The sequence below is a fragment of the Ailuropoda melanoleuca genome, chromosome 12, assembly GCF_002007445.2.
Source record: "Ailuropoda melanoleuca isolate Jingjing chromosome 12, ASM200744v2, whole genome shotgun sequence".
NCBI classification, from domain to species: domain Eukaryota; kingdom Metazoa; phylum Chordata; class Mammalia; order Carnivora; family Ursidae; genus Ailuropoda; species Ailuropoda melanoleuca.
In genome coordinates, this window is record NC_048229.1 from 785,392 (window position 1) to 804,003 (window position 18,612).

The window sequence follows — 18,612 nt, forward strand, 5'->3', positions numbered from 1 at the left end:
GGCAGCCACGTGCGGCGCCCACACACGCGAAGCAGTCACGCTGCTGAGAGGCCGGTCCTCTGCTGCTCCCTCCAGCCTCTGTAAGCAGCCGCAGGCCAGGAACAAAGCCAGGAGCACCCCCCTCGGCCGTCGGCAGCACAGCAACGGGTGTGTTGACTCACGCGCTCCGGGAGGAGCCCCTAGACGTGAAGGACAACCCCTGCAGCGTGACCTCCGCGTGGCCCCCAAGCCACACTCCACGACCCCGGCGGTGGTAAAGCCAGCGAGGAGTGTCAGGGGCCAGCCACCTCTGAGCAGCACAGGAGGGCCCATGATGCTCCCCTAGTGGGGTGCTGGTTTCACCGGTGTCCGTCTGTCTTTATTCTAGGGACCCTGTACGTTGACCACTCAGCTTCCTGGACACCTGTTGTCCTGCAATCCACCTTGTGGTCACTCATGCTCACCTGGATCTGGGTCTGCACCTGCTGGGTCCCAGCCAGCTTCTGGGCCTGGGAGATGGGTGTGGTAAGGAACTGGGTTTTAAGGGCTGGCTGGGTGGCATAGGTGACCTTCTGTGGTTGGCCCTGAGCGGCAATCTGCTGTGCGGTGATCTGAAGGAAGAGAGACCGCCCAGGTTAGAGCCAGGCGAGGCCGTGCCCTCTTCTCAGAGCGTCAGGGCCTCCCCATAGGCCCCCACTGCCCCAACAGCCCCAGCAGGACCACCCCAGGCCCCCAGCGCTGCCTGCCTTCTGCCCAGTCCTGCAGCTGCCCGGCTGGCGTGCCCAGCCTCCTCGGTCCGGAAGTCCACTCAGAGGCCAGGCTGGGGTTCCTCTCTACATCCTGTCTGCTCATCACACGAGTGAACGCGACCACGACACAGAACACGCACGTACACCTTCCTGAATCTAATCTGAAGGTCTGGGCACACGCGCTAAAATATTTAGCACAAGGGATAACAAACCTATATGCACAACCTTTACACATTTAACCTAATCTCTGCCAGAAAAATGTGACTCCTACTCAGGAGACCGTGCACACAGTCTGAGGCTTACAGGCCACAGCTACACACAACATCTCAGTAACGTCTCAGAACTTTTCTCTCAGAGCACGTGAACGTCAGACCCAGGCTACAGCAACCTCTGACTCAGCGGAAAGCTAAGCCTACTCGATTACCCAGGCCCGACTGCCGGTGTCCCGGTCCTCCTGTCACCAGTGCGTCCAGCAGGGCCTGATGTGCGAGGTGCCCTGCGGCCCACGCCTGTGCAGTCGAGCCCAGGGATGGCTGGGGAGGACTGGGGAGGCGGCTGACTGAGTGGTGTCCCTCCCAGAACCATCCGTCAGCAGGGAGAAGGCAGCCCCCAGAGGCAGGTGTGCCGAGTCTCTTCCATCAGAGCAGACACACCTCTCCCAGCCCACGGCTCTCCCCGGAAGGCAGGAGGAGGGTGTCTGGAGGGCACACATCCGACGGGGTGGGCTGCTGCTGGAACAGCTCTTTCCCGGGGCTGTCCCGCGCTGCTCCACCACCTTCTTTGCCGGCGGAGCCCCTCCCTGCTGCCGTGCCCTCTTAGCATGTCATCTCATCCAAGGCTGCGGAGGACCGCTCAACTTCTGACTCTGTTCTGCTGTCCCCGCAAACCACAATGGCGCCAGGGACAGGCAGTATCTCAGCCCCCACCAGATTGGAGCTTGGCTCCCACCAGCGGGAGCAGCGACACTCCAGGAAGAGCCATCCCACAGAGGAACAGGACATGTACAGGGCCTGGCACCCAACCATCAGCTCCACGACTCCGGGCAAGTCGCTTCCTTTCTCTGAGCTTCAGTTTCCTCAATGTAACGCAGCCCTGCTCCAAAAAGTGGCATGAAGTGCCCGCAGAGCTGTCAGCACACATGGGGAGCACCAGCCGCTCCGCCCTCAGCCTGCGTATCTTCGATCCAGTTCAGAAAGCAGCAGCGACAGCGCATGGTGCGAGCACTGGAACATCACCGTCTGCACGCTGCGCTGAGTGCGGCCAGGAAGCACACAGAGCAGAGGTTTGGACAGAGCGCCTCACACTCTGCACCTGCAGGTCAGGGCCCTACCTGCATGGGGCACGGCCTGAACACGCTGGCTGAGGGACGGCTCAGCCCGAGCACCTGCACCAGCTCAGAGCTAACTCTCGAATGTCCGAGTCCATGACATGCGGACAGGACTCCTTCGCATGAGACCCCTCTTCCCTGCAAGCACACACAGGGGCAAGGATGCAGTCCCCGCCTGGGTCCCGGCCAGGTCCTATCCGTTCTGCACACTGGAGCGCCGGCAGTCACGCAGAGTGGGCTACACCTGCACCCCTGGACCCCCTGGCCCCTTGCCAGCCATGCGATTCCACAGCAGGCTTCACAGTTCCCCACGGGCTCCTGTCACCACCTTCTCCCTGCAGGGCCTCATCACGGCTCCCATCCCAAGACCTCTGTGCAGCCCAAGTGCGTGAGCACAGGGTCCTCTGTGTGTGGCTGCTGGGCAGTGAGGCAACGCCTGTGCGGGGCCCTCCTGCCGTCCATGCAGTCCGTGCCTCGCAGCAGGACCCGGCTCAGTGTGCAGACAGGACGGCGGGAGAACCATGCGCGGGAAGCCGGTACCTTCTGCTGGACGGCCGCAGGGCCCGGGGCAGCCTGCGGCTGGATGGCTTTCTGCTGCTGCACGGCTTGCTGTTTGAGCTTCAGCAGCTGCTGGACGTGCACAGGCTGGGCCACGACGGTCTGTCCTGTGAACAGTGACCAAGCCTTCAGTGGGGACCAGGGTCCCACGACCTCCCTGAAGCTCTCTCCCTCTCCCTGAGCTACTGACCACGTTCCGTACAGAGAACTGCCTGCATCCTGCCGCTGTACTTGAAGTGTTTGTGGACCCGCAAGGATATTCAAACAAAGGTGCGGGAAGTTCCAAATGGTACTGTTAGATCAAGGGCTGAAACTCGTACGTGGGTACCTCTGAGAGGCACTCTGGCCACACGGTGCCCCGACACACTTGAAATGGGTGTCCGGCACAGAAGCCAGCAGGGTGGGTGGCCACTTCTCCGGGAAAAGACCCGTCAGCCCCGCTCAAGGCTCTCGGAGGGGCAAGTGGGGGGGGGCTGCACATGGGGTACCTGCGGCTTTCTGCGGCTGCCCGATGGCCACGCTGATCCCGGCAACGTTCATGGGCAGGGTCGTCACACCTGGCGAGGAGACCACGGCCGCGGGCACGGACACCACTGGAGGCTTCGCCAGCGCCACCTGAGCGGGCTGGGGCGCCTGAGCCTGCATCTGCCCTTGCGCCTGCAGCTGCGAAGGGGGAACCCGGGTCTAAACAGTGAAAATAATGGGAGAGTCCAGAGATATTCGGGATACCATGTGTCTTTGCAAACATTTCCCCACAAGAGGTCACGCGGTGAGAAAGTGACAGGCCCACAAAGGTGAGGAGGAACACATTTCACTGAGGGCTGCTCTGTGCTTCCAAACCCACCACCAACCATGCAGGGACGGGGGGTCAGCAAGACCCACAGCTGCTCGCGCACTCTCACGTTCAGACCCCGCCACGTGGCACTGGTCTCTGCTGCTTCTGAACCTCGGAGGAGCCCCATCCTGCCGCGTCTCCTACAGATTCTGTCTCCCACTCCTCTGGCCGAAGGTCAGCCCACCACCCCACCCACCCCCACTCCCTCCCGCAGAGCCGGCCTGCGGACACGCCTCCTGCTACTCTCCACACTGCCCCCAAGTTACATCTTCGGAACGGAAAACAGATCCGTCTTACCTGTACAAGCGCTCAGACTACCTGAGAAAACATAAACAAGGAAAAAGCACCCCTAGCCCTAACACGACGCACATCTGAACGTGAAAGCTGGTACTCAGCCCACCAGACGCTGCTCTGACCCGCGTGGCCTGCGGAGGAAGTGTGCAAAATGGGACAACTTACAAACACTTTGTAGTCTGTTTTACAAAGTCGCGTACTACCCCAACATGGGGACGATCGCCACTGTTCAGTAAACTCCCTAGTTAAGGGGGGACCCGTCTCCTCTAACGCAACTCAAACAGCAGGACTGTGCGTCCGTTACGCTGTACTCGTTCCACTACTACTTTCCGCGAGACCAGAAACAGGCCCGCTAGGTAAACCGGTGAGCACACCGTGTAGCTCAGTGTCGAGAAGCCCTCCCAGAGCAGAAGCCGACCCATCTGGCCAGTCCCGCGTGAGGAGCGTGCCTTCCCCGTGGCCGGCATGTGGGCTCACCGGCCTTGTCTCTTGAATTTGCATTTGTTGTGAACACAGGCGAGACCACACTTGCTTTCCCAGTTTTAATCCACGTCTACCCCGCTTCTTGCAGATGTAAAGTCGGGGCGAGGCATGCGGGAAGCGGAGCCTGAGCACCCAGTCTGAGTGGCAGGTGACGAGCTACGGGACTTGGACAAGTTACTCACTGAAGCGGAGGGCCTCAGTTCCCGCCACCCACACAGCGGGTTCACGGTAAAACAGCCACTCCGGCCTTGGCCGCGCCCTGTGGGCACTGACCACACGACAGGTACAGAGCCCAGGGCAGTGCCTGGTCCGGAGGAGGGTCCACCGTGCCAGGAGGTGGGCTCCCCCAGCAGGGCAGTGGCTCGTCTGATGGGACAGCGTCTGTCCCACCGGACATGCGACGGATGTTTGTTGAACTTCACTGACCTTCCCAGACACTGTTTTCACTGTGACATCCCGCCCGTCTTCAGAAACCTCCAGAGTCTCTCTGTGCTGATAGAGCACAGAAACACCAGAGTCTGGTGTCCCGGCCTCGCCCACCTCCCCACATGGGTCTCACTGCCCATAACCTCTCCTCCAACTGCAGGGCCTCGTCCCCAACAAAAACCTCGCCCTCCCTGCGCAGCCCAGCACGCCCCCGGGCTCCTCCAGCTGCCCAGCCTGCCGTGAGCTCTGTGATGCTCAAGGCCTGGGAAGCAGGACGACCTGAGCGCCTCCACGGGTCATACTTCATCCTCTCCGAGGACAACTTAAGCTCCTGGGGGAGAGCGCACGCCTTCTACTTTCCTAGTGGGTCCGCCACAGCACCTGACATGTCCTCGGCGAGCAGCAACAGTTCAATTAGATGTTAAAAGACACAGCTTTGGAAAAACAAATGTATCAACGGCAACTTACGAGCCGGGCCACCTGGAGGTTGGCCACGGTGGTGCCCGTGAGCAGGGCTCCGGGCCGCGGGGCCGTGACCGTGGCCAGCTGGGGGCTCTGCTGCGGCGTGGGTGGCGGGGCCTGCACTTGCACTTGTGGAGCGGGCTGTGGGGGCCCTGGCGGGGCCTGCGGTGGGGGGGCCTGCTGGGGCAGCTGCAGTTTCTGCTTCTGCATTTTGATCAGATGTTCCTAAAACCCAGATAAAGGAGCTTTTCATCAATATTAACTGCATTCCATTGTTTACAAATCTCGGTTTTAAGTTACTGTTGTACGATCCATTATACACCAAGGTCGACAGTGACTAGGACACAACATGCAAACCACCCCCGGGGGCTCTCTGACTTAACCAGAAACGGTGATTCTGGCAGACGAGCGAATTCATAGCAAAATTTCTTGGTTTTTCTCACTTGCAAATACATCAACTTAAACCTATAGTACTATAAAATTTTTAGAAAGTCTTAAAATCATGGTCCTTCTGGAATTTTTAAAATTTATTATGTGTATCACCTCTCAACTTTTTATTCCAATTGTTTCCAAATGAATAAATTGATAAATAAATCCCATGTCTTTAAAAGAAGTGAAAACATCAAAATAGCCCAAAACTATCTTAAGGAATCAATTTTCTTTTCAGAAAACTTCTAGCGTGTAGCTCACAACTATCTGAAGCCGAGTCAGGACAGGGCAGAGTGGAGAACCCAGACACCAGCAAACGAGCGGGTAAGCAGGCTCTGGCAGCCGAAGGAGGGAGCGCAGGGGCACAGGCCGGCCCTGTGTCCTGGGGAGAAGCAGGAGGGGGAGAAGGAAGGGGGATGGGGGCGGCTGGCCCCAGTAACCTTCTAATCTAGCGCCATCCCCCAGGCTTCCGCAGTGACGGGCATGTTCTAGATCTGGGCTGTCCAATATGCCAGCCACAGCCACGCGCACCCACTGTGCCCTTGAAACGTGGCTGGCGCGACCGAGGCGCTGAACGGTTTAGCTGGTTGCACTTCCTCTCTGGCGCGTCCTGGGGCCGCACTGGCAAAGCTGCAGCTCAGGGACTGTGTCCTCCATGGCCCTCCAGCGTGCCCGCCTGTCCCCTCCGAAACCGAGAAGGGGCAGGCCCGAGGTCAGGTACTTACTGTGACAGGCCGGCAACTAGCTGCAGTCCTACAGTACCGTCTCATCTCTATTACATATGTTTCTCCACCCACTTTCCATGCCAAGCAAGAACACTGCTCCGTGTTGGCAGGAATACAGTACTTCCTTTCGAAAGGAATGCGTTTACGTGCACAGCTGCACAGCCGGTGCACAGGGCAACCAATATCAGGGTTATCAGTACTCAACACCGCCAAGGAAGTGCACAGGAAGAAACCAAGTATTCAGCACCTCGTCTCTGGGACTGTCAGCGAAACTTCCCACTGGTTTTGCCTCCGGCTGGGAGCGGGCCCGAGCGGCCTTCTACCTCTCCGGAACCTGGGCACAGGGCACCAGACGGCAAGCAGGACGTCTCCAGAGCGCTGTCCACAGACTGGCCCCGTGGCCATGGACGTGCCACCGTGAGGAAAGCTGTTTTTAGGTGCAGTACAAGCACTCCCCACAAGGACAGCAGCAGACCTGTGCTTCCAACCAAATGGCACACGGGGCCTCGTGCAGCGGCTGTGCAGTTTCCTACACGATACTCACCGGGGTCAGCTTGCCGACAGCCTTGATCTGTGCTGGCGACGGGGCCTGGCCCTGGATCTGCGGAACCTGCACCTGGGAGGGCGGGGGCGGCGGCGGCGGCTGCTGCTGCTGCTGCCGGAGCAGCTGGAAGTGTGCAGGCGTGATGGCCTTCCCAGGCAGCTGCACCCCTGTGGCTGGGAGAGGGCGCGCCATCAGGCTGTGTGCGCACATGCCCCGCCCCTCCTCCCACGACAGACGCACAAGTGTGTCCTCAACAGGAAACCCCACCTGCCTTTACCTTGGGACACCTGAGTCACCAAAGACCGCGTCGGAGTCTGCACTGGAGTCAAGCTGGTAGTGACCACGGCTGAGGCTGTCACGGAGGTGACCGCTCGAACACCCTGGGTCGGTGCCAGGGATACGAGGTCGGACGTGGCCGGGGAGCCGACCGCGCGAGGCTGGGTGTGGACCACCTGGGCAGGAGCAGAGCCTCCAGAGGTCTAGAGGAGGCAACGAGGGAGGTCATCAGGTTACTCCGCACTATCCTTCAAGGCTTCCACACTCACCGAAGAAGACAAGAGGACACCCGTCTCTGAACCCGAGGAAAGGAAGCACTTTCCAGAGTTCGGTGGTTCGACAAACTGCATGCCGGAGGGAGTAAGCTTCACCTAGGCCTTGAGCTTCAAAGTGGGTCAGTCACCACAGAAAGAGACCGTTTCATATGGCAGTGCTCCTATTTCCATTCTGAAACACTGCCCCATCCCTCTGTCCTCACTTAAAAGGTCTGGTCCCCAGGAACACTGTGAGGTTCTGACTGCCCTGCAGATGCCTGTGCTGTCTCCCCAAACATACCGCAGGGTCCCGCTCTCCACCACTGCCCCTCTCCTGCCTCCACAGGCCTCGTGGCATCTCAGAGCACCCCCGCTGCCCCCCGCGCTCCACACTGACCCTCGGAGCTACAGCTGCCCAGTCCCACCACAAACTGTGGACAGACCCCACCGATTCCACCTCTGAGACGGCCGGTGAACATGCCACTTCCCCCTGCTGGCCCCTCCATGTGGGCAGCCGGGAAATTCTTCCAGACTGTGGGGTTCACCCCAGCCCTTCTGCGCGTCCTTACTCCCACGTTCAGCTACCTCCAGCATTGCACTCTGTGCTTTCTATTCAACCCTCTGACTCCATGTGTCTTCAATCGCCTTTCCCGCCTTTGCTCACAGCATTTTTTTTCTCATCACACTTCTCCCAAAGTTTGGAAGGTACACTCTTTTTATGTTTTTGGTGGCTCATCTAAAAATTATACCATGAAGGGCGCCTGGGTGGCTCAGTCAGTGAAGCGTCTGCCTTCAGCTCAGGTCATGGTCCCAGGGTCTTGGGATCAAGCTCCCCATTGGGCTCCCCGCTCAGTGAGGAGTCTGCTCCTCCCCCCACTCACACACTCTCTCTCTCAAGTAAGTAAATGAATAAAAAAATTTTTTAAAATTATACCATGAGTACTTGTCAAAGTCTCATCAACCAGTCTTAACACTTTTCCTCAACAAGAGTGTCTCAGCACCTTGGCCCTTGGCTGGCTTACACACCACTGACCCCGTGTGGCCCATTCCTGCTCTGTCGGCCCCGCAAGGAGTCATGGCTGCTGTGAGGCCAGTCTCCACCTCAACTGTCCACTGTCACTGCCTCTGTGCTCACTTGTCAGACCTTGTGCCTCAAGCGTCCTTTCCTAGGGACCCGGCCGCCGCTAGCCCACCCCACGTCCGCTCGCTGTCACTGTCCCCGTGTTCTTCAAGCTGTTTTCAAAAGAGGTAGAGCAGGGTTGGCAGCCGTTTCCTTTCCTTGGAGCACAGATCTTGTTCCAGAGGATCCTGGCTTCACCGCCCCCGGGGAGGCGGCCGCCGAGCCTCTGGCTGCTCTCGGGACTCCCTACTGTCGGCACCACCCTGGATCGGGCTCAGCGTCACTGCTCAGGTCTGGAAAACTCACGTCTTTCAACGCTGCCTTTGCCCGCCCTCCTCCCCATCCGGAACTCTGGGTAACCACATACTCCATCCTCCAGGTCGGCCTTCCACGCTGCATTCAGGGTAACGTCGAGACTTATCTTCCGGTTAGCTCATTCTCTCCTCGACGGTGCATTAACAGACAGTCAGCGCATTACCAGGGAGTTTTTCCAATTCTGATCACCATAGTTTTAATCTCCGGAAGTTCTTTACAGTTGACCATCGAGCAGCGTGGGGGTTACAGGCGCCAAACCTCCTGCACAGCTGGAAATCCAGGTACAAGGTTTTTGACCTCCCCAAAAACTTAACTGCTAACAGCTGTCGGCCAGGGGCCTTAATGACAACATAGTCAATAAACACATACTTCGTGTGCTATGTGTGTTATACGCTGCATTCTTACAATAAATGAGACAAAGTTAGACAAAAAAAAGTGTTAAGAAAACCGTAAGGAGGGCACCTGGCACTCAGTCAGAAGACTGTGTGGCTCCTGGTCTTGGGGTTGGAGTTCGAGCCCTGCACTGGGCTCACACTGGCGTGGAACCTTCTTAAAAATACAATGAGAAGGCAGGGCTGCTTTACGACCTACGCCCACGGACCCCACTACGTCAAGCGGAGGCAGGTGCCCACTGCCTGCTGCTCTCGCTGGTGTCACTCTTCCCTCCTGTGTCTGGTTGTTTTCTGCCGTTTAACGCTCACTAGGCTGGAAAATCAGGTGCAGAGGTTCTGAGGAGCCCAGGTCGAAGGCACGGTCCCCCAGAGCACCTGCACCTGCTACTGGCCGCCCACCCGGGCGGGGACCCTGCCCACTCGAGGCCGCGCCTGCTCTAGCTGCAAACTGACAGGCGGCCGACGTGTGGCCACAGCTGTGCAGGCGGAGTGAGTCCCCGACCGACCGGCCCCGCTGCTCAGCGCCAGGGTGGAGGGCAGGCGGGTTCTCTTCTGCTTCCGCCCCGTCCCAAGGGCTCGGCCGCGGGGCTCCCAGCTCGAGGAGTCAGCACCTCCGCTCGGTCCCTCTGGGCGGGTGGGTGAGCCTCAGGCTTGCGCCGCAGTCTGAGGTGAAATGTGCCCCACGGCAGACCCCGTGCCTCACCGCACCGTTCTCCTCTCCGGGTTTCTTCCCTTAGATTTTGCTCCAATCATTACGTATTCCTTTGTCAGCTCCTTAAAACTTTTTTAAAAAGATTTTAAAATTTTCTTATCTAATAATTTTAGTTCGCTTCATTCGGAGATTGGTATAAATAACTCGCCTCGCCTTATTATCAGACAGAGAACTCGTCCCTGGACTTCCCAAGTGATTTTCACTCTGCACTTTTCTGCTCAAACCCGCTCTAGTACACACAACGTCACCTCTCCACTCGGAGACTATCAAGAGCTCCCAGCTGCCTAGTGAACGAAATCTATACTCTTTAGCCGGTACCCAAACCCTACGACCCGCTAGCCTCGGCACGCCCCACTGCCAAGCACACACAGCCTCTCGGGGCCTCCTGGCGGGTGCAGGAACCATCGCTCCTCTGTTAACGCGTTTGTTTGTGCCCCTCTAAAGAGACCTACTCACTGTGCCTTGTACGCCCCACACACCTTCCCAGCGCCAAAGAGCCAGGTGTGTGGATGATGTCGTCCTGTCCTTTGGAAGCCCAGAAAGCCCACCCTGTCAGCTGTACCTCTTCCCGAGTACAGCCCCAGGACTAGAAGAGCCCTAGGAAAGCAGGCCGTGTGTCTGACTCCAGTTTCTATTTCCACATCCCCAGCAAGAGCATCTTGTCTGTAAGACCTACTCAAAAAATACATCATGGATGAATTACCTTATCTTCCAAAAATATCATACATAGAAATAGGTCTTTTTTCAAAATAAAACATCAAGTGCAATGATTTGGGAGTTGCGCTCTCACATGAGGAATGGTGTCGGTTACAGAGAATGCTTGTAACGTCACAGGCCTACCTAACAGCTGTCGTTATTAAAATGGCTGAATCAAAAATGGTTTACTGCAAAGTATAATGAAAAATAATCCCAAATCGCACACTAGAAAAACCTTTCATATGTACTGTATTACCTAGAGAATATTCTAATTTTTAAAGCAAGATTAAAGTATAATTTACATACAGTATAACTCACCCGCTTCAGGTATACGGACCTATGAATGTTCACGAACGCAGACACAGACAGCCAGGGAGACACCACGATCCAGACACGCAACATACTGTCTCCTGTCCCTGCGATCTTGCATTTTCCACGTTAAACGGACATGCAGCATACGACACCTTCTGAAACTCTCATCACAGCACAATGTGTCTGAGAGTCGCCCACCCTGTTGCTCAGCCCAGTAGCTCAGTCCCTCGTATTGCTGGGTAGCCCTAGATGGTGTCCATGTGTCTGCGGAAGGCCCTCTGGCTTGTTTCCTTCCTTAGTAATCATAAATAAAGCCACCAGACACAATCACATTCAGGTTTTCTTGTGCAGCTGTATGTTTTTACTTCCCTTGGGGGAAAACCCAGGTGTGGAAGTACTAGGCTGTAAAGTGTACGTTCATCAGAAGTGGCCGACTTCCCACGTGACTCTAAGATTTTTGCAAGCCGTCAGCAACGTGGGCTCCAGCCGTGCTGCCAGCGTCTGCCACGGCCACGTTTCTGTTTCTAAAGTCACTCCCAGAGACACATGGTAGCTTCTCACTGTGCCTTTCTTTTTTAAAGAGGGGGCAGGGGCAGAGGGAGAGACTCTAAAGCAGGTGCCATGCCCAGCGCAGAGCCCAGGACAGAGCCCAGGGCAGAGCCAGATACCAGGACCCTGAGATCACAACCTGAGCCAAAACAAGTGTCGGCCGCTCAAGCGACTGAGCCCCCAGGCGTCCCATCTCACTGTGGTTTTCACGGGATTCCCCTGATGACTATTAACGCTGAACATCTTTTCACATTTGTTATCCCTGTTGCTTCTTTGGTGAAGTAACCGCTCTAATCTTTTGTGTTTTATAGCGTTTTCTCATTATTTAAGAATCATCACTGAATCTGCAAACCAGGCCTTTATCACATGTATCCTACAACTATGTTCCATGATTTCCATTTTCCTCCTATTTTTCAAACAGCAGATGTTGATTTTGATGAAGACTAACTTACTAATGTTTCTTTCATGATTCATGGGCTTTGGGATCCTAGGAAATCTTTGCCTTAACCAAGGAAGCAAAGATGTTCTCCTCTGATTTTTGTCTAAAATTCTTGTAGTTCTGGGTTTTACACTTAGGTCTACGACCCATCTTGAGGGACTCTTCATACCTGGTGCCAGTTACAGACCACGGTTCCTGGTCCTGCAGGCGGCTATGTGGTCCTTCCAGCACCGCTTGCTGGAAGACTACCCTTTCTCCTGGCACTCCTTCAGCACTACTGAAAGTCAGTTACTACACACCCAGGAGTTTACTTCTGGATCCTGTATCCTATTCCATGGAGCTGTGCCCGTCCTTTTGCCAACGCCACCCTGTCTCAATTACTACAGCAACACCTTTGTAGAAAAGACACTTTCCAGAACCCAACAGGGACACCAGAGGCCTGCTGATGCAGGGCACGTGTTGCCTTCGGATACATAACTGAACTGGGAAAGGAGATGTAAATTTCATCTCCTTAAACTCAGTTGTTTATTTTTGTCATTTATGGTGAACACCAAGGCGAGGAGGTGGCTGGACACAGGGTGTGTCTTTCGGTGTGTGCAAGGTCTCCTCTGGTTCTGTGCTCAGAGGGTCTGAGGGCTCTGTCCAGGTTTGGCACCGCCCTGCCTCCCGCACACGGGTCTGGACGTGCGCCACCCGGCCCCCGCGCACTCTGGCAATGCACTCGACAGCACACCCGTCCTTGTGTGACACCATGCTACCCACCCCCGTGTGGTTCCCCCAAGATTGCCTGTCTCTGCATCCCTGTGTCCCCGATGAGCAAAGCTGTCATGCACTACGTGCAGGACCCCACCGGCGCAGTCAGCGATGCGCCCTTGCACCTTGCCTTCCTCCTCCTAGAATCCCCGTCAGCAGGGATCTCAACACACCCTCCCTCAGCAAGCACACCATGCAAGCCATTTCCTGAACTCCCGAATGTTCACGTTGTCTTAGGAAGTTCAAGCTGTGCCAGTATTTCCAGCACTGCTGGGACACTTCTGCACAAAGCAGACAGCTCTCAGGGTGCCCGGGAGGCTCAGTCCGGAGAGCACACGACCCGTGATCTCAGGATCAGGAGTCTGAGCCCCATGCTGGGTGTCAAGCTTACTTCAAACAAATTAAAAACAAAACAAAACAAAACCCCAAACAGCAGACAAACAACTCTCACAGGGTCCCGGGTCACAGGTGCTACCACAAGCGCCCAGGGGCAGGGGCGACTCACAGTCAAGGCCCCCGGTGCCGCGGGCGACGCGAGGCGCTTGTTAATGGACTGGAAGGTCGCGGCGGGGACCCCCGCGATGGTGTTCACGATGACGTTTCCGCTCACGGTGCCTGCGGGGAGAGACCCGTGAGACAGGAGCGCAGGGAAAGCACGATTTCTGACAGGGGCATCTCGGGCTTCTTACCCGTTGGCAGGCTCGTCCCCGTGACAGACGTTTTAATGGCTCCCGCCTGCTGAAAACAAAAAACCGTTTGAAATGGAGTGCGAACTCTCCCCTTCACAAAACCTCCAAATGTCTCCACTTCATGAGGATCACATCCACACTCCCGCCTGGCTACGCGGCCACACGGGCCGACCCCCCACCATTCCCCGCCCCCACGCCCTGCACGGGCTCTCCCTGCCCCCACCATGCTCGCTGTGGCCTGCTCTCTGCCCACCAACTCCCATCACTCAGGCCGCAGCCCAGGGCGAGGGGGCTCCATGCAGAGTCCCTGCCTGGCCACCCACAGCGGTGTCCCTGGCGCCATGGAAATGGGCTGAGTGAGCAGCTTTCCGACTGCAGAGCCAGGCTGCCCAGGCCCCATGGCAATCCCTCTGCGGCAGACAGAACCATAAACGAGCACGGACCACGCCCACACCTGGCTGGCAGCCCCATGCATTCTCCCCATGTGACTCCAACATTCATGTCACACAGACACGGGCACACGCAGCAGAGGAGCACACAGAGCACGCTGGCAGCAGCACAGTCCGCGTGAGGTCACGAGTGTGCCTTTCGGCCCCTTCTCTGTGCATTTGTTTCACCCCTTTCTCTAACGGGCACCAAAGATTCACGCACACGCACGTGCAAGAACATGATGCACCAGCTTTGAGGGGAGGCTTGCACACCGGCATGAACAGTACCAGGTCTGCAGGCTGATGTGCCAGGGACACCTCCCAAACCACCACCAACCCGGCCAGCAAGAGCACGGAGCGGGCAGAGCGTGGGTGAGGGCGCCCCTCTGCACGCTCACGACCGCCAGGGAAAGGCGGGGCCCTCTGCTGACTCTGAGGAAGACGTGCTTGCATCTGAACAGACGGTCCTGCCCCACGTCCCCACAGGCACCCACGCCGGGGAGAGGCGCCTTCTCACCAGCACTGCGGCGCTGCCCACCGTTGTGATCGCCGGGGGCACCTTCGGCGGGGGCTGCGCGGGCTGTGCCGGGGGCTGCGCCTGGGCCTGCGGTTGGACGGCTGGCGGCCCCGCGGGCTGCGGGTTGCCCGCCGCCTGGGGTTGGGGCAGAGGTGGGGGCGGCTGCTGGGGTGGCGGGGGCTGCGNCCCACACCTTTTTCTCTTTGGCAATTCGCTCCGCTCGGAGAGATGCAACCTGAATGGGAGGCAGTGGTTTATCGTAGTTGATCCCACTGAAAGACACCAGCAGAGACAAAAAATAAACAGACACGGTCTGAGAGGGAGGAACACTCCAGAAACCCAAAGCTCTCACCTCCCAAGCTGCAAAAGCGTTCTCATAAAGCCCCTTCAAGAAGAAAAAAGCTGCCTGTGTCGTCCAAGACCACATCTCCCATTCCCTTCCGACACAGAACCTTCCAGAAAGCAGGCCTGGGCCTGGTCCACCACAGCAGCACCCAGTAGAGTGCCCGGGATTGCAGGTGCCCCGAAACGTTTGTGGGTGCACCTCATGGCGAACCACCTGCCCCCTCCCACCCAGCCCACCAAACGGACCACCTGCTCCAAGCAGGGCCCTCCCTCCATCCCTCCCCAGTGGAGTATCAGTCGTCTTGCAAGGAGTTGTCCATAGCCCTGTGTCCCTAGGTCCCACTTTGGCCTGCCAAATGTCCCTGTGTCCATGAGAACTGATATCAGGGCCCAGGCTGCCTCCCGTGGCACCAGGCTTCCCAGACGCAGAGGCTGACCAGCAAAGCCCAGGGGAAGGGACGGCCCCCTCACAGCCCAGTGCCACGAGGTCCCCACAGGCCTCCCCACCCTCTCACAGAACCCACGCTCCTGCCCCACCCCCCACCAACTACCATGACCTACTCACTTCTTTGATTCCTTACCACAGAGAGCCTAGCTTTGCTTAGACCTCATGCACATCGCTCTCTCCACCTCCAGGCCTCCCCTGCCCTGCAGGGCCCAGGCCACGCCACCCCTGTCTGGTGCTGCACGCCAGCCCTTCCCAGCGGCCATCGCTCATCCCAGCTCGTTCGGTGACTTCTTATCCATTCTCTGACCTCAACCACGTAAGTCTGCCCAGATACCCCACCACGTCTCCGCTCTCACATGAATATGCAGGCCCTCCTCCAACGCTCCCTCCATCACACTTGGCCAAGCTACACCCATGCCAGGCTCCCCTGGCCTGCCAGCTCCAGGTGGGGCCCAAGTTCTCCACCACCGAGACAGAAACCCACCTCGCGCACGGCAAGGACCCCAGCCAGGCCAGCTGGCGTCACTTCCTCCTCCTTTGTGTATGGCCTGGCCCCTGACTCCTCACGGACCCCGGCCCTTGGCTGCCACCTCGAGATCCCCAGAGGACACCCTGACTGCAGAAGGCTGAGTCCCCACCCAGCCGTGGACCCACATGCTCAGTTCTCCTCTTCCCTCGTCTCTTCACCTTCCAGTCATGTCCACCGACCCATGGGGGATCCATCCCCCCAATCTACACCAAACACAGAAACCAACCTGAGCCCCAGGACACTGCAGGCCTGCGCTCACCTCCCAGTCTCTGTCCGCCTCACCGCTGCAGGGCTTCACACTGAACCTGTTCCCACTGAGGCCCTCGGCCTCCTCAGCACCGCCGCCCCCAGCATACCTGCCCCCAGCTCGCCTGCTCCCCACCTTGGAGATGCAACCCCAGGCCCCGTCGTGCTTGTCCTGTGGCCCTGCCTTGTAACGCCTCTCCTTGGGCCCCCCACACTGCAAATCTGACATCGCCTCACATTGGGGTGACATCCAGTAGGAACACCCCCTTGTCTCCTCCCCCCAGGCCCCCCTTGGTTCCTCCAGGCTGTTCCATCCACCTTCAGGATGGATTTTCAACCTCCGTAAGATCATTCTGAGTTTGTGTCTTGCGAGTATGAAAACAAGAACACGCCCTTCTGCTCAACACCCAACCCCTGAGCCCGGCAGAGCGCTAGGCACGCAGCTTGCCAACACATGCTAGTTGTGCGAAACGCTCCGTTCATTTCATCCACAAACCCACACTAACGTCTGCTCTGTACTCCTAGATTCAGAACCCCTACAGCCACAGGCACACAGACAATACACAACTCAAGTAAAGAATGCAAAGGCCATTCGTGCTGTGAAGGAAAACACAGGGTCAGGGTGTAACTGCCGACAAGGCGGGGAAGGTGATGTGTGAGGGGGTCCTGGGCCTGAACCACGCAGATGTCCAGGAAAACTGCCCCAGGCAGGGGCGGCAGGGCACAGCTATGAAGCAGGGAGCAGCCTGTGGAGGCCAGGCCCACAGAGACAGATGGCAGCACAGGCCATGAGCCACCTCAGAGCAGCCAGGAGGGGCCATCGGCGGTCTCCACAGAGATGCGCCCCACTGGGGGCCACGCTGAGAGCAATTAAGTTGGAAGCAGGGCCCTCGGTGTACTGCAGACCCTCCCTTGGGCAACCACGTAGGCTTGAGCCAGACGAGCACCCGGGCTTCATCTGGACACGCGCTTCCCACCACCTCATCATAAAGCAAACGTCCGAAGGCACAGGGAGTGCGTGAATGCCCGCACACCCCACACTCAGCTCCCGAGTCAGCCCGCTGCACCTGCCCGCACACCCAGCGTCTCCCTGCCCATCCTCTCGTCAGTCCTCTTCTCGCTCTCACTCCGTTTCAAAGCAAGTACGTTCACTGCTATGCTGGATGTACTTTTAAAGTGGAACCAATCAAACACATGCCAGATTAGAGGCGGGCAAGACCGAGAAAGGAGAAAACCTCTCCCGTAGCCCCGTCATGTCCACCCGTGTCTCCCACAGCCTGCAGGCAGGGACAGACCCTCGTCACGGCAAGGCCATGCCCCCCACCCCGGCCCTGCCGGGACCACAGATTGCATGACTCGATGATCACACTGGGTTTAACACTCAAATGAGATCATTTCCAATAGTGGAAAATACAGAAATACCTTTCTGCCAACACGGAGGCGTGCTTGGGGTTTTTCTGGAAGGGATTCATGCCAAGCCTGCGGCACAGAAAAGGAGACAATGGTTACCAAACAAGAAAAGAGCTGCCAAAGAAGGCAGCGTGACCAACACACGGTGCAAGCCGGCATCCCAGCACCAGCTCGTCGCGGGGCAGGGGTGGTAAGGACGCAGGAAGCATACAGAGGCTTGATGGGGGGGCTTCTCTTGCCGGCCGTCATCTTCATCAGGTCAAAGTGGCTCGTGTACAGCTGCGTGTGCGTGGCGTTCTCGTCCTGGGCGTACATCTGGCCTGTGCGTAGGGGCCGGTTGTTCTTACTCTGAGACAAAAGCCACGGCACCACGTCAGTCAGATGGTGGCCGGTCTGGAGGCCTGACCTCAAACCTCCCAGTCCAAACCCAGTTCCTTCTTCCCGAGGCTCAACACCACCTCCACCCACCGCCTGCAAACACTGTTCCTCTCCACACGTCACCTTGCACGTCACCCCGAGCAGGAGGACTCCCTGCCTCTGCAGGGAAAGACGACTGCTGAGCAAAGTGCCCGAGGTCACACAGCAAGTGAGGCAGAGCCAGCGCACCTCCGTTGGTGACAGACCCCGGAGGGAGCAGAGGCTGTCCTCCCGCAGGCTCCGCCCACGGTGCACAGGGAAGGGGAGAGGCGCTGGGTGGTGCGCGAGTCTGCTCTCAGGGGTCTTCAGGGCAATCCTTGCGCCTGGTAATCTCTCCAGCATAAATCCTACAGTTAAGCCAAGCACCTGCTTGCTCCCAAGACAACTCAGCGTCCCACAGAACTTCAGAGCAACCCCTCGTGCCAGAGAGAAAACTCCAGTCTCGGGACGCAGTATGTGTAAAGCCAGCGTGCCTGTTAGCAACCAAGTCACGGCTGGGCCGCAGGGCTTCCCTAGGACCCTCCCCTGCATCTCCAGGCTCTGACTGCCCTAGAACTGGGAGTCAGACACAGCGTGCAGGATGGAGACTGCCACGCACAGTAAGAACCACACAAGGGAGGCCGTGCATATGCACCTTCCTACGTCATTTGTGCTAAGTGAAGGCTTTGTATCAAGGAGAGCCACGTCAGAGGAAACTCAAAACAAGACCAGAGACCAGCCAAGGAGGGTTCTGAACAGGGGACCGCGTCTGTGACCACCCCCGTGTCACAGAAAAGTGAAGGAAAAAAGGCAGAGCAAGAGTAAGATCAGGTAAGTCACACGAACAGCCAACAGTGAGCCCAGGTCATGGCAGGCGGGAGAGGCTCCTGCCCTGTCCCACCCCACATGCTGCCACCAGCACATGTCTGCGAACACCAACCTCCCGGCTGGTTCTGACCCCATCACGTGGCCTTC

The 18,612-nt window shown here is 57.8% G+C and overlaps 1 protein-coding gene across 1 annotated transcript in view; it reads right to left on the reverse strand.

Moving 5' to 3' along the window:
• EP400 (E1A binding protein p400) overlaps positions 1–18,612 on the reverse strand; it is a 98,733-nt gene that overhangs the window by 7,048 nt on the left and 73,073 nt on the right. The window contains 12 exon segments of the mRNA XM_034638629.1: positions 444–590; positions 2,596–2,720; positions 3,102–3,297; positions 5,120–5,338; positions 6,812–6,984; positions 7,089–7,290; positions 13,135–13,244; positions 13,319–13,364; positions 14,264–14,453; positions 14,455–14,535; positions 17,254–17,310; positions 17,453–17,589. Of these exon segments, the coding sequence (XP_034494520.1) occupies positions 444–590; positions 2,596–2,720; positions 3,102–3,297; positions 5,120–5,338; positions 6,812–6,984; positions 7,089–7,290; positions 13,135–13,244; positions 13,319–13,364; positions 14,264–14,453; positions 14,455–14,535; positions 17,254–17,310; positions 17,453–17,589 (1,683 nt within the window).